The sequence below is a fragment of the Hyperolius riggenbachi genome, chromosome 6, assembly GCF_040937935.1.
Source record: "Hyperolius riggenbachi isolate aHypRig1 chromosome 6, aHypRig1.pri, whole genome shotgun sequence".
Classification (NCBI taxonomy): Eukaryota; Metazoa; Chordata; class Amphibia; order Anura; family Hyperoliidae; genus Hyperolius; species Hyperolius riggenbachi.
In genome coordinates, this window is record NC_090651.1 from 267,124,579 (window position 1) to 267,140,848 (window position 16,270).

General features: G+C 44.9%; 1 protein-coding gene and 1 long non-coding RNA gene across 8 annotated transcripts in view; one reads left to right on the top strand and one right to left on the bottom strand.

Moving 5' to 3' along the window:
- Positions 1-16,270, bottom strand: part of LOC137521473 (uncharacterized) — an 86,124-nt gene that overhangs the window by 67,434 nt on the left and 2,420 nt on the right. The gene's annotated exons all lie outside the window — the stretch shown is intronic.
- TMPRSS5 (transmembrane serine protease 5) overlaps positions 5,761-16,270 on the top strand; it is a 154,746-nt gene continuing 144,236 nt past the window's right edge. For 5 of the 7 annotated variants that reach the window (XR_011022130.1, XR_011022131.1, XM_068240782.1 and 2 more), the window contains exon 1: positions 5,761-6,030. Coding sequence is in view for 3 of the 7 variants with exons in the window: in XM_068240782.1 (XP_068096883.1) it covers positions 5,992-6,030 (39 nt within the window). In the remaining 4 variants the exon portion in view is untranslated. Of the gene's footprint in view, positions 6,031-11,902; positions 11,983-16,270 lie in introns of those variants that run through there. The other 2 variants (XM_068240781.1, XM_068240783.1) reach the window with 2 other exon arrangements.

Consider the following 16,270-nt stretch of genomic DNA (forward strand, 5'->3'; position numbering starts at 1 on the left):
ACCTTCTCTTTATTCTTTTTTTTAAAATGTGTTCCTGACCTCAAATTCAAAATGAACATGTGTCTTACATAAATTGCCCTCCCCAAAATACACAAACAGGCTGATACGCCACCTGGGAGACCAATTGTGTCGGGGAGGGTTTATCTGACAGATCGTGGAAAGACCAAGAAACGCGAAGGGACATGGAGAAAAAGCACAAACAGCAATGGGAAGACCACCTGAGGAAAAGCAGCAAACAAAGGCAAAGCCACCCTTCGCCTCCTCTTCCTCCTTCAGGTGTAGCATCTTCTTCAGCCGCTTTCTCCCTTGCACCTTCACAGCCACACTCCTCCACTCTGCCTCTCACCTTGAGCACTTCCTTCTCCTCTGCCCAGAGCAGCAGCCAGGTGTTTGGGAAATCTTTGAGCGGAAGAAGCCAATATCTGCCAGTCACCCCCTTGCCTGGCGTCTGACAGCTGGCTTGGCGGAACTGTTATCTCGCCAGCTGTTACCATACTGGCTGGTGGACTCTGAGGCCTTCCGAAACTTTGTGGCGATTGGGACACCGCAGTGGAAGATACCAGGCCGCAATTACTTTTCTCAAAAGGCGATACCCAAACTGTACCGTGATGTAGAAAGGCTAGTGGTGTCATCTCTGGCACACAGCGTTGGGTCAAGGGTCCATCTGACCATGGATGCCTGGTCTGCCAAGCACGGTCAGGACAGGTACATTACTTATACGGTGCATTGGGTCAACCTGGTGACCGCTGGCAAGCAGGGAGTAAGTGGCTGTGTAGCGGATCTAGTTGTGACACCTCCGCGGCTTGCAGGCTGGCCTGCTGCCACCTCCTCTCCTCCTCCTACTCCTCCTGCTAAATCTTCTCCAACTACCAACCCCCAGCTCCCCAGGGCCTATGCTGCATGCCAGGTATGACGGTGTCATGCCATCTTGAACATGTCTTGCCTGAAAGCTCAGAGTCACACTGGAGCAGCTCTCCTGGCTACTCTGAACAAACAGGTGGATCAGTGGCTGACCCCGCACCAACTGGAGATCGGCAACGTGGTGTGTGACATCGGCAGCAATCTTCGGCTTTGAGTTTGGGAAAGTTGACACGAACCCTGCATGGCACATGTGCTCAATCTCATAATACAAAGATGTGTGCGCAAGTACCCAGGCTTACAGGAGGTCCTGAAGCAGTCCAGGAAGGTGTGTGGGCATTTCAGGTGGTCCTACACGGGCATGGCGCGCTTGGCCGATATTCAGCGGAGAAACAACCTGCCGGTGAGGCGCTTGATTTGCGATAGCCCGACTCGCTGGAATTCAATGCTCCTGATGTTTGACCGTCTGCTACAACAGGAGAAAGCCATCAAACAGTATCTGTACAACTACAGTGAAAGGACATGCTCTGGGGAGCTGGGGATGTTATGGCTGAATTACTAGACACTCATGCGTAATGCCTGCAGGCTCATGCGTCCGTTTGAGGAGGTGACAAACCTGGTGAGTCGCAGTTTAGGCGCCATCAGCAACTTGATCCCATATGCAGGAGGCAGAAGAACAACCGCAGCAGGCGTCGCAGGGGGCTTGTGCTGCTCACCTTTCCCGTGGTATTGTTCGTGGCTGGGGGGGAGAACTTACCTGACATCACTGAGGAAGAGCAAGACGAGATGGCTAGTACGGCGGCATCCGACTTTGTGCAGATGGCGTCTTTAATGCTGTCCAGCCTGTTGAGGGACCCCCGTATAAAAAAAACTTAAAGCGGTTTAAAAACCTGACATAATATTCAATAAAAACATGTTTACCTACTTTTTATATGCCATACGGTTATCATATTTGCATTTGTGCATAAGTATTATTATTCATTTAGAAGTTATAGGTTTCCAAAAGTACAGTTTTTTGCTTTGTAAGCTGACTTTGCATTTTATTAATAACTGGTTTTAGTCGTTGCCGTTTTTCAGGCAGACATGCTTTCAGTGTCTCTCTGTCTCCAGCAGCTCCTGCACAGTCAGAGAATGTGTCACATTCCTCATTTGATACATTTAAGTAAACACAAGATAACATTATCTAAAGTTCGGATGCGTCTGCAATTCACTGCACTCAACTTTCAAGCTCTGTGTGTAACCCTTCGAATGCTAGTCTACAGGGAGTGCAGAATTATTAGGCAAGTGGTATTTTTGAGGAATAATTTTATTATTGAACAACAACCATGTTCTCAATGAACCCTAAAAACTCATTAATATCAAAGCTGAATATTTTTGAAAGTAGTTTCTAGTTTGTTTTAAGTTTTAGCTATTTTAGGGGGATATCTGTGTGTGCAGGTGACTATTACTGTGCATAATTATTAGGCAACTTAACAAAAAACAAATAAATACCCTTTTCAATTATTTATTTTTACCAGTGAAACCAATATAACATCTCAACATTCACAAATATACATTTTTGACATTCAAAAACAAAACAAAAACAAATCAGTGACCAATATAGCCACCTTTCTTTGCAAGGACATTCAAAAGCCTGCCATCCATGGATTCTGTCAGTGTTTTGATCTGTTCACCATCAACATTGCATGCAGCAGCAACCACAGCCTCCCAGACACTGTTCAGAGAGGTGTACTGTTTTCTCTCCTTATAATTCTCACATTTTATGATGGACCACAGGTTCTCAATGGGGTTCAGAGGATCAGGTGAACAAGGAGGCCATGTCATTAGTTATTCTTCTTTTATACCCTTTCTTGCCAGCCACGCTGTGGAGTACTTGGACGCGTGTGATGGAGCATTGTCCTGCATGAAAATCATGTTTTTCTTGAAGGATGCAGACTTCTTCCTGTACCACTGCTTGCAGAAGGTGTCTTCCAGAAACTGGAAGTAGGACTGGGAGTTGAGCTTGACTCCATTCTCAACCTGAAAAGGCCCCACAAGCTCATCTTTGATGATACCAGCCCAAACCAGTACTCCACCTCCACCTTGCTGGCGTCTGAGTCAGACTGGAGCTCTCTGCCCTTTACCAATCCAGCCACGGGCCCATCCATCTGGCCCATCAAGACTCACTCTCATTTCGTCAGTCCATAAAACCTTAGAAAAATCACTCTTGAGATATTTCTTGGCCCAGTCTTGACGTTTCAGCTTGTGTGTCTTGTTCAGTGGTGGTCGTCTTTCAGCCTTTCTTACCTTGGCCATGTGTCTGAGTATTGCACACCTTGTGCTTTTGGACACTCCAGTGATGTTGCAGCTCTGAAATATGGCCAAACTGGTGGCAAGTGGCATCTTGGCAGCTGCACGCTTGACTTTTCTTAGTTCATGGGCAGTTATTTTGCGCCTTGGTTTTTCCACACGCTTCTTGCGACTCTGTTGACTATTTTGAATGAAACGCTTGATTGTTCGATGATCACGCTTCAGAAGCTTTGCAATTTTAAGAGTGCTGCTTCCCTTTGCAAGATATCTCACTATTGTTTACTTTTCTAAGCCTGTCAAGTCCTTCTTTTGACCCATTTTGCCAAAGGAAAGGAAGTTGCATAATAATAATGCACACCTGATATAGGGTGTTGATGTCATTAGACCACACCCCTTCTCATTACAGAGATGCACATCACCTAATATGCTTAATTTGATAGTAGGCTTTCGAGCCTATACAGCTTTGAGTAAGACAACATGCATAAAGAGGATGATGTGGTCAAAATACTCATTTGTCTAATAATTCTGCACTCCCTGTAGTAAAAAAATGCTGGTTGCATATAATATGTTGTAAATAATGTTTTAGAGCAAAGATGAAATGCAGGGTTATATTCCACTGTAAGGGTAATGATCATTACTGGGTGGCAACACTACTAGACCCTCGGCATAAGCACTAAGTGGTGGAGATGTCTCCAAATCACCAGAAGGCAGAAAGGATGCAGCACTTGCAGAACAAGCTGGCAACTATGCTTTACAGTGTGTTTAAGGGTGATGTCACAGCACAATGGAATAAAGGTACCACTGCCAATCTTCCTCCTCCTCCCATGTCCACGCAGGCAAGGATAGGACGCTCTAGCGATCTCATGGTGATGTCAGACATGCGGACATTCTTCACTCCAACGCTTTACCTTAGCCATTCCGGATCCACCCTCCACCAATGCCTCAACCGCTAGGTAGTCGACTACCTGGCCTTAAGTGCGGATGTAGACACTCTGAGCAGCGATGAACTATTGGGTGCGCAGGCTTGACCTGTGGCCAGAGCTGTCACAATTTGCCATCCAACTTCTATATTGCCCTGCCTCAAGCCTCCTGTCAGAAAGGACCTTCAGCGCAGCTGGAGGCATTGTCACTGAGAAGAGAAGTCGCCTAAGTCACAAAAGTGTTCAGTACCTCACCTTTATCAAAATAAATGAGGCATGTCAGTCAGTGTTTGGCAGGGCGGGTGGCAGGCAGCGTGACTCTTTCAGTCACATCCGGATTCTGCCTCCGCCCGGTGTGGCAGCACCCACTGTCCTTATACTCCATAATGTGGGGAAGCAGGTAGGGTGGGTAGCAGGGGCTAGCCTAGGGGGTGTCATGTCTGGCCAGGGCAGGTGGCCGTGATGTCCAGGCATGCAGCAGTGAGGCGGGCGGCGACAGGCCAGGCACACTCCTCACTTTCTTGTTCTGCCTGGGTGCCGCCCCCACACTTCTGCCGCATAAGGAAACTTATGCATAAGGAAACTGCATCACTCTGTGTCATGGGCGGGGCGGCCCTGGGAGTAACGCAATTAGAGGAGGGGACCTCGACAGAAAGTTAACGCAGATAGAATCAGAATGGATTTTTGAATTGGACACCATAGCCCCCAGGGGTTTAAATGAGGATTTCGCCCTAACCTGCTTCCTCTGAACATATACTTACCATGTATATCCATCACAGTGAGTAGCTTTTTTGTACAGATATGCAATATACTGCATTCCTCCAGCACATTGTTACTATGGGCACTTGCCCTACTGACCTGTTATGTTCACCAGCACTCCTTCCCCGCCCCTGCTGGTCTCCTTGCAGGCCTGGATTTACCTCACAGGTGCCTATAGGCGCTGATGTCCTGGCACCTAAGATTTCGCCCTTCATGATACAACAACTCGCCACTCAGCACCTGCCTCAATTGCTCGCTCTGCCATCTATAAGACGGCAGAGCTCTGTAAGCAGGTCAGGGGCTGCTTTCATTGGCTCCTGACCGCGTGATCACAGAGAGACAATCACATTGGCTCCCACTGATAGACAGCATCAGGAGCCAATGAAAGTGGCTCCTGACTCGCTCACAGCACTCTGCTGTCATAGAGACGGCAGGAAGAGGAGCCTGCAGCAATGAGACATTGTTGTGACTGACGAGAGCGGCAGGTATGTGCGGTGATCCGCCGAGAGGCGGCGTTTTACCGTACCAGCGGTCTCTGGTCCTTAAGGGGGTAGAGACTGCTGGTACGGAAGTGGTTACATTAATTGCAGATCATTGTATTCTGTTTTTATTTACAATACATTGTACACACATTCTAAGCCTTTTTTTAAAATGAAGTTGTACTTGTAACTGATTGTTTAGATAACTGTTCCAGTATTGATTAGGCTTTTTAAGTACCTATACAGTTTCCCTTAGTGTTTGCTTTCAATATTTCCACTTTGTCACTCTGTAAACACCATCAATTCCCAATACATTTTGCAGGTCAGGTTTCCTTTATGCTCACGGACACGGCCAGCCGTACATAACAGGATTTGCCACTGGTTTTCCACCCCTGACCCGAGTTCAAACAACAATTCTATTGAGCTGAGCTCTGCTGATTTGGCTCTCTCATTTGACCAGATAACAATCTGTTCTAGCTGACTAACAAGAGGACACCATTGAGATCACTTCATCGCTCAGCAACTGTTTGCTTCAAAATGCATTATGATGCTACTATCCTCTTATTTACAATAACCAAGACTTGCATGTGTTCTATTACTGTGATGGTGGATTATAGTTTTATGACTGGGGATAATAGTTAAACAGTGGATAAGTACTACTTGTTATTGTTTTCCTACGGGACATAATGTGCCCTAATTATATCAACACAGACACCATGAATTGGGTAAGTCTTATTAAACCTTTTACTTAGTTATAATAGCTATTATTTCTCTTATAGCCTACTACTGGAACATGTGTGTGCTTTTATTTTAAAAACATATCTGTAATTATAGTAAATATTGAAATCACCAACATTAAATTAAAAAAGTACTACTTCAGCATTCCAGATAACATTTGTTCACTACATAGTGCACTGTTATATAATGTTATTTCATAATATTGTAGCAGCTCTATTCCCCGCTGTGTGCTGCAACCAAGCAAAATGTGACACAAGGTTTATCATACTAGCCTTGGACCTCAAAGGAGACAATCACAGGCACAGTGAGATCCAAACTAAACGTTTGATTGTCTTTCAATCTAGTATTGGGATAAATGCATACTAATTTACTGTAGACAAAATTGTTCTTCGAAGAACAAGCACAGGAGATAGCAAATCAAATTCTCTTAATACTTCCACCAGTATAAGTAACCCACAAGCGATATAGCAAATCCTCACTTATACTCTTTCACAGTGCTGGGCCGAAATTACACATGAGCGTAATTACGCATCGCAATTCAATGCAAATTTACGCGTAAGCACTACGCGTAACTTACAGTCTTACGCGTAATTATTTACGCGTAAGCAGTAAAGTGGTATGGTAATTACGCTGTCTACCGTAATTGCTAGGTATGCGTAATTTTCCGAAGACTTACGCGTAATTTTAATTACTAACGTAAAAACTCCCCTTTTCTAAGAGTAGCCAATCAGTCAACATCCTAAGCAACCAATAGTATCTTCTCCCACCCTAAGCGTACATTTTGACGCATACGAATGATGTGTACGCAATAGCTGTCACATTGATGGCTATTGCGTACACATCATCCGTATGCGTCAAAAAGTACACATTAATGGGTATAACCGCACTACGCGTAACATCGTAGCGTAAGTGCCTACATTACAGTACCCTTACGCGTAACTGCGTAAGTTAACGCGTAATTACAGTGATGAACCGTAGATAATTTCCTACGCCGTAACCGTAATTGCGTAATGCGTAATAGCGTAAAATTACGCGTAATGATCCGTAAGCGTAGATTTTTCCATAACGACCAGCACTGCTCTTTCAGCCTGAAATTAGGCATTGCATCATGGGCTCTATGGGGTTGATGCGGGAAGCTACAGTAATATTGCTGTGGGTAGACCACATCAATGCTTGCGTTACTCGAATACCATGGGTTGCGCTAATAGCGTGATTTGCTAGAAACTGCTGCCGGTAGTAACGGTAATATTGCCGAGTGCTGTTTTCGCACAGCAATATTACAGCAGCTTTATGCATCAAACCTATGTGTTTTTGCATCTTTGTAATCCCAAGGTTTGCACACCAACATACAGCATAGGTGGTGGGTGCAAGACCAAGTAGCCTTCGACAAAAGGGACCCTGTGTGGCCCCGAAACAATTTCGGTTTAATGATTGTATGTATATGGTTATGGAGCAATAAAAAGTTCCTGTTGTGTGGTGTGTTGGCCATCTTTGGATACTTTACTGCACCTTTGAACTTGGTTCAAACTTTTGTTTTGGGAGCATCATAAGTAGTACTTGAGGCTCCAAGGCCCAACTAGACCTTCTTGTACAAGTCAATAACAAATCCCTTTACTGCTGACCAGGAAATTAACTGCTTTCCAAATCCAATGTCATATTCAGTAAGGAGTTCAAGGCAAGACTCCCTAACACTGCAGGGTGGCCTCTTGAGCGCGTCCCAGTGGCTGCTGCTCTTGAGCGCTTTGAGTCCGACAGGAGAAAAGCGCTATACAAATGTTCGGATTATTTTAAATACAGATGATAGTTGCTAAAATGTAAGGTTAATTAAGAGCAGCAGCATGGTGGCATAGTGGTTAGTGCTGGGTCCCTGGTCTGAAAGCCAGCCAGGTCAATATCTGTAAGGAATTTGTATGTTCTTCCCGTGTCTGTTTGGGTTTCCTCTGGGCACTCAGGTTTCCTCCCACATTCCAAACATACATATAAGTTAATTGGCTTCCCCCTAAATTGGCCCTAGACTATGATACATGCACTAAACGATACATACATAGAGATATGACTATGGTAGGGATTAGATTGTGAGCCCTTCTGAGGGACAGTTAGTGACAAGACAATATACTCTGTACAGCGCTGTGTAATATTTTGGCGCTATATAAATACTTAAAGGGATACTGTAGGGGGGTTGGGGGAAAATGAGTTGAACTTACCCGGGGCTTCTAATGGTCCCCCGCAGACATCCTGTGCCCACGCAGCCATTAACCGAAGCTCCGGCCCCGCCTCCAGTTCACTTCTGGAATTTCTGACTTTAAAGTCAGAAAACCACTGCGCCTGCGTTGCCGTGTCCTCACTCCTGCTGATGTCACCAGGAGTGTACGGTGCAGGCCCAGTTTAGTCTGTGCCTGCACCGTGCGCTCCTGGTGACATCAGCTGGAGCGAGGACACGGCCGCGCAGGCGCGGTGGTTTTCAGACTTTAAAGTCGGAAATTCCAGAAGTGAACTGGAGGCGGGGCCTGAGCATCGGTGAGTGGCTGCGCGGGCACAGGATGTCTGCGGGGGACCATTAGAAGCCCCGGGTAAGTTCAACTCATTTCCCCCCACACCCCTACAGTATCCCTTTAAATATTAAATAAAATAAATAAGACTATAGACTAATTAAGATTATCTTTTGGCTAATCAACACTGGCTTTTTACCTGGGGTAGGTCAATAGAAGTAAGATTAGGCAGCCACATTGTGAACAAATGCCCTGTTATAAAATGTTGACTTTATAGATTATCTCTATCATATAAAGCAACACTGATTAGCCAATCAGTGTCACCTAGAAGGGAGCCAGTAGGCAGGAGCTGTTGTTGTCACCTAACAAAGCATGTGACTCCTGCATTGTATATTAGTAAGAAGTTGATATAGGCCTTTGCTTTGGCAATATTCCCCGAAAATGCTATTTTTTTTGGCATTGATTTTAAAACAGATTTTACTTTCAGTTCTATTTTCTAAGTTTCTAGATTTTGTCCTTAACCACTTTCGGACAGCGTGATTAAAATCTATGCCCTGTTTTGGAGCTGTTATTCCTGCCAGTCATCAATGTGAGCCAGTCTCATTAGCTCACTTTGATCACAGGGTCTGGAGCCAATGTAATCAGCTCCAGACCAGCTCACAGAGCTCTGCTGTCATAGAGATGGCAGAGTGGGTTGGCTGAGGCAATGGGTGTTGAGGGGTGAACAGCAGTAGCAGCAATTCAGTATGGCGATTTGTCGGTATGCGCCTGTTTTTGGTAGGGACCAGAGGGCCTAGCGACCGCTGGTACTGAGTGGGATAAGTAATTACAAAGGGCCCATTTTTACTCCATGTTATTTTCATTACTCATGGTACATGAAGGTATATGGGAAATTTCCATTGTATGTGAATGTTGCAAGTGTGAAAAAAAAAACCTGACAGCATGTAGCAACTTCGCACATGCAATTACATTTTGAATGTAATTTGCGTATAATATATTTCATAGAAAAATACATATGTACTTAGATGTTTCTGTTTCTCAAATGTGTGTTTTTGGAAAAAATACTCAGAGATGGATATTGCCCTACATAGGCCTCGATTCATAAAGCATTACCTCATGCGGTAATGCTGAAAACAGCAGACTTTACCGACCACTTAGCAAAATGTCAATTCATAAAGGCTGTTACCGCATGAAAAGCTGACATTACCGACCAGGGAGATAAATTACCGACTTGGCTGCAGTTACCGACAACACATGTCAGTAAATTGTCAGCAAATGTCAATTCATAAAGCCTTCAACAAGCGGTAAGCCTGGCGGTAGTTACTGACACCTCTAGTGAGGCGATAACAAGTTACCGACAGCTCTGACAGCTCTGATGAATGCAAAAGTGCAGAGAGCCGAAGTCTGTTTGAGTCATCAGTTGAGAGAGCCAGAGAGCCCTCTGTGTGAATCATTTGAGCAGGCAGGGAAAGACTGTGTGACTCATCTGTCTGAGTCATCAGTGGAGAGAGCCCTCTGTGTGAATCATTTGAGCAGGCAGGGAAAGACTGTGTGACTCATCTGTCATGTGAGTCATCAGTGGAGAGAGCCAGAGAGCCGTCTGTGTGATTCATTTCTGCAGGGCAAAGAGAGAATCGAGACACTGCTCTACTCTACCGCTCAATGGGCTGCGGTCATTTACTGACCTCCAAGGGCAGCTGGGGAAATTTTTATGAATTAGCACACAGACCAGGAAAATACCGAGTGCGGTATTTTCCCGACAAGATTTTTTTATCGCACTGCTGTTTATGAATCGAGGCCATAATCATATAGTAGGGGAAAAATGAGAAAAAAATGTAACGCATTCAAAAATGCATAAAAAATGCCAGGTTCTGTTACAACCATATTTTTCAGTCCCTTATTGTTTCCAGTCAAAAAATTGGGCAAATTTAACTCAGCCTTTTATTATTAGAATTATTTTAAATAGATTCATAAACTGAGGTGCTTAAATATTTGCATGTCATCTTTTCACCTGCCTGACATGTTTTTTGTTTCTACCAGCCTCATATTGGATTGAGTCATGTGGATAGAGAATGCTTAACTACACTCTATTCTGTTATGTTTTCTCTAAACAAATAGCAGTTGATATGTTATTATATGGGGAAGAAGAAAATAAGGAGCTGAATTCCCCAACCCTGCCCCGTACCCATTGAGTTCATTTGAGGTTACCTTCCTTGTGCAGTTTATGAGTGAGATCAAGAAAGGGTAATTTTGACCAAAAAGAAAAAATATTTTTCTACCTCAGATATGTTTGCCTTATGGGAGAGGGGAAATAGAGATAAGGAAAAAAAAAACCTTACAATATGCAAATACATTTTAATAGTTCTAGGATTGTTTTATTAGGGGAAAGTTTCCTTTGAATAAAAAAGTTGTTTGACAACCTATTATTCAACCCAGCAGGGACACCTCTCAACGTCCCTGAAACTTGTGATTGCAAGTTTGTGCACACCTGCTGAGAACTTATTAAACTTATGCATTTGAAGTGCTTGTTCTTCTGAAACTGTAATTATTTTTTACACATTAAAAAAGCGAGCCAAGTGCACATAATATCATGGTTCAGTAAGATTCAGCACCAGACCAAGTTTGTCTCCAGACTGAATTTTTTTATTCATCTCCTTTTCCATAATGATTGCAGAGCATTATAAATTTGGGTGGCATTAAGTACCTCGCACCTATGTACATGAGATTTGTGCTTTCATGAGACCTTTCCTGTACTGGAGTTATATTAGAGGAAATGTCAGCTCAAGACCCAAGCTTTATCTCCTTGGAGATCTGTACATAGGAGTGATGAAAACAGTTCACTGCAAAGGGTTCAGCTTAAAATATCAGGATAATGAAAAAATGCACTCCAGTGAGCAGATAAGATGAAGAATGTCAGGCAAGCTAGTTTGTAGAGCCCTTTATAATATATATATACGGTATATATACAATATATATCTCCGATAGTATAACACCCCTGTGTCTCTGCATCCCCTCCTGACCCTGTGTCCATGCTTTTGCCCTGATGCACATGTGTGGCACGCGGGTGGCCGTTGGGACAGTGGGAGGACCGGCCCAGGGGGTGGGCGTAAGCGGGCTCTGTGAGCGGACGGGCGTGTGCTCGCGCATGCAAGCTGACATGCGGTGGAGGTCACAGGGGTGGGAGGGGAGTGTTGTGAGGGCTTAGTCTGCCAGTCTTTGCGTCCTCCTGTGTACCTGTGTCTGTGCTTCCAGATCTGACAGTTTGCTGTCTGTGAACCTCATTGCGTTGTGGGAAATAACAGTTTTTTCCAACTGCCAAGCAAGCAATATCTCTCTGTGTGCATAGACTTCGGACAGCCGTGGGAGACAGGAGCGAGTGGCCGTGTGTGCGAGGGTTGCGTCCATCTGAGCTTTGCGGGTCGCGGCCATGGCCTAGCAGCCGTTTAACAGGCCTGCCTTTTTACTAATATATATACTGTATGTGTGTATATATGTATATATATATATATATATATATATATATATTATATATTATATATATATATATATATATATATATATATATATATATATATATATATATATATGCAGTATATTCTACAGAGTCTAGTGTTTAACAACAATAGTCAAGTCAATTAGACATAAAAAGAGATAAAAGGACAGTTCTGAGAGTATTAAATTAAATTATTCTCATTGAGAGGTGACTTTAAAGTACTGCTAACCTGTAGGGAATTACTTTAAAATGGTTTTATTACTGGTGCTGTGTGACTTTCACAGTGCACAGCACCATTCTCTACCCTCCAGCGCCCCCCTGTGGCCAGTTCTAACAACCTATATTATCTAGGAGGAAGTGACACTTGTGACAGTTCTTCCTCCCCGCTGTGCGCACATAACTCTGCCGCCCTCCACCTGCAGCTTTAGTTCCTTATGTGTTACAATGACAACAGCGCGCAGGGGAGCTGCGCTGTGTGTGGGCTCATGTTAATTGAGGTCGGAAGAATATCCGATCTCAATTATCAAAAGTCTGCACACAGTGCAGCTCCTCTGCGCGCTGTGTGCAGTGTAACACATAAGGAACTAAAGCAGCAGGTGGAGGGGTTGGAGTTATGTGCGCACAGTGGGGAGGAAGAACTGTCACTTCCTCCCGATAATATCTGATGTTCTGCCTCAGTCGAAAACGTTGACTGAGCAGAACGGGGGCTAGATGGGGCACAAGAGGGGGGAGGCTGTGTGCTGTGTGCTAGTAACAGAACCAGCAATAAAACAATATTAAAAGTTTAAGGGGGGGGGGGAAGAGGGTAAGCAGTACATTAAGGCTGGATTCACAGTGGTCAGTGGTCAGTTGCATAACGCACGCGCTATCAGTGTGAACTGCAATAAAGACTGGACACAGCCTTTAATACAAAGCTTGAATGCATGATACGACCAGTATCGCAAAAAAATAGGCAGTTAAAATCGGAAAACCAAAAGGTTTTGTGCCACTCCATCTCTTCATGGGTGGTTCTCAGGGCTCTTTCACATCTAGAAAGCGTGCAGGAGCCGTTCTCCTGCATGCGTTATATGCCCTGCAGTGTGTCGTCGGGTGCTGCGGTGCGACGCAATCAGCGGTGGTAGTAATTAACCTGACAGGAAAACACAGGCTCCCAACGATTAAAAGCTCCCGGGTGCGTCGTACTACAACGCATCGAAACGCAGCGTCGGGTGTGAGAGGTAAAATGAAAGTCTATCGACTTTCATTTTACCTTGGTAAACGCAGAGTTTCAACTTTGCGTTAAAACGCAGCAAATAGGCTCTAGTGTTGAAAGAGCCCTCAAGGGTTTTCTTTGTTTTCAACAACATTTCCTGAACAGCAGTTTAACCGTCAAAATAGTCAGATACCAGCCGGCCTCCCTAATCACTTGCACACTATTTTTTCATTTAGACTTTGCAACTGTTGTTCAAGAAATGTTGTTGAAAACAAAGAAAACCCTGAGAATCCCCCATGAGGAGATGGACTGGCTCACAACCTGTTGGTTCTGTAGATTTTAGATTTGAACTGCCAACATTTTTCGTAATAGTGGTCCTTTAAAATAATGTGATCCGTTACAATGCTGTCTTGTGAACAGCTCCATAGAACTGTATGCGCAGTGAGCTGTCATGCAGAATTATTCTGCAAAGTAACTAAGCACTGTGAATTCGCCCTAAAGACAAGTTCCAGGAAAATCTTAAAGTGAATCTGTAGCGTAAATAAAAAAGGCTCTGGGTCCTACAGAGCCTTCCCTTTCTTCTGCCAGTCTCCTTGTTCCCCCGCAGGCTCCTCCGGCCAAATCTCCTGCTGCGGGAGACTTTGGTAGTCTTCAGAAGTGCTCGGGCTTCTGAAGACCGTCCGCTCTGTACTGCGCACGCGCGAGTGCACTAGAGAGGGCGCTCACGCTTGCGCAGTAAGGCATGGCCCGTCTTAGGAAGCCTTTGTGTTTCCAAAGACTGTTAAAGTCTCCCCAACCCGGAAGAAAGCAGTCCACGACCAATTGGGGGAGCCTGCGGAGAATGCGGACACCGGGAGGAGAACGGGAAGGCTCTATAAGACCCAGAGCCTTCCCTCTCCTTAGGTGAGCATCTGTTTTTTATTTTTTAAAAACACTCCAGATTCCCTTTAATTAACGACCAGCCAACACCTATAGGCGGCGGCTGGTCATTTGTAGATTTCCATGGAAACGGTGTCATCTCAGTTCACGGCGGGGGGGCTCCGTGAACAGCCTGTGAGCCTCCAATCGCGGCTCGCAGCCAAAATGTAAACACCCAGGGAAGAAATCCCCGGTGTTACAGCGTACGGCGCTGCTGTCACAGCAGCGCCGTAAAGGAGATCGTCGATCGCCGCCGGGGATTGCCGCCGTCTGATAGGCTGAAGCCTATCAGAGGCGGTACAGGACGGATCGCCGTCCTGTGCCGCCCATAGTAGGGAAGAGAGGGAGGGAAGGAGAGGGAGGGGGGAATAGCGCTGCAGAGGGGGGCTTTGAGGAGCCCCCCGCTAACCACAAGCAGCTGGTGGCTATCAGACCCCCCCAGCAGGACATCCCCTAGTGGGGAAAAAAGGGGGAAAGTCTGATCGCCCTGACTAAAACCTGATCTGTGCTGGGGGCTGGTGAAGAGCCCACGCAGTACAGATCATTGCAAAATAACGCGGTCCTTAAGTGGTTAAGTATTAGCAGTCTCCAACTTGTTCTATATCTACAGCATGCAAAAATGCATATTTGAGCTTAAAAACATATATGAACATGACTATTATTTAGCAAAATTGCTTTTATAAAATTCTAAGCAAAACTCAGCTAAACCTAGTTTGACTCAAAATGGAAATGTCCTAAGCTGTCTCCAGTTTTCCATGATCCATTCCTCTACCCCATTTAATTCCTGTTTTTATTCCCAGTTGATTCATATAAGCAGACTCAGAGTATGCATCAATTTTGGCAATAAGGAATAGAGAAAATTGCCTCAACAAGATACAACAGTCATTGTAGAAATGCATTGCTATGACTCCACCCAGAAAGTGCAAGGAGGAGCAAGGAGACAGAATATTCATATCGCAATTTATACATAAAAACATATGGATAATTTTAAAGGAAACGTAGTGAGTGATAATTTTAAAAGAAAAAGTGAGAGAGATATGGAGGCTGACATATTTCTTTCTATGTAAATTGTAAACAATGCAAATTGCCTGGCTGTACTGCCAATCCTGTGACTCTAAGACATGCATGTCAAACTCCGGCCCGCGGGGCAAATTTGGCTCTCAGAGCCATTAAATTTGGCCCTTAAGTGGTTTCCTCACTTTGCATTATGTTTAGCCCACTCTACACTACCAGGGAAGCTACATTGGAGGTCAAGCAATAGAAAACCAGGAAAGCCATATGGGGAGGTTGGGGAAAGCACTAAACACTATGGAACTGTGTAGGTGGGGGGAGGACCACTAGACACCAGGGAACTGTATAGGGGCTTGAGGGGAGCCATTAGACATCAGGGAACTTTATACGTTGGCCAATAGACATTGAGGTTGGCCCCACAACTAGATCCCAGTGTTCAATTGCGGCCCACTTTGTATTTGAGTTTGACAGCCCTGCTCTAAGATAAACAATATTTCCCAGCGCTTTCTATTGCACTCCCACACACTGTGAAGCATGCAGAGTGCAGATTCCTTGTGCTCAATATTTAACCTTTTAACGACTGCTCCACGCCAATTGGCATGGACGTGGCGGCAGCCCCAGGACCACTCAATGCCAATTGGCGTGAAGTCCTAGGGGTGGAGATTGCAGGGGATGAAGCACCAACGCGCGCGCATCCCCACTTGAATGACGGAGCTCCGTCATCAGCCTCCCAGCGGCGATCACCGCTAAGAGACAGACAGCAAAACTAGATCGCAGCACTGTATCATGCTGCTGGTACATGGTACAGCTCTGCCGTAGATCGCATCACTGTACCATGTAAATAAAACACAAACTCACATCGTGGATCCATGCACACTGGACCCTTTTGCTTTAAAATGCATCAATACACTATTGCACAATAACCAGTAAAGTGTCAAGTGCTGAGAAAGTCACCAGACTGTAGTTCAGAGAAAGCCCTTTCTCCTTCCTGACCAGGTTGCACGGACCCACAATGTGAGTTTGTGTTTTATTTTATTGACTCTGATTTGCTGTGATAACGTGTACCCCCCGGTGTTTTAACTTGTAGATCAGGTGCTCTATCTGAATTCTGACTGGATTACCCA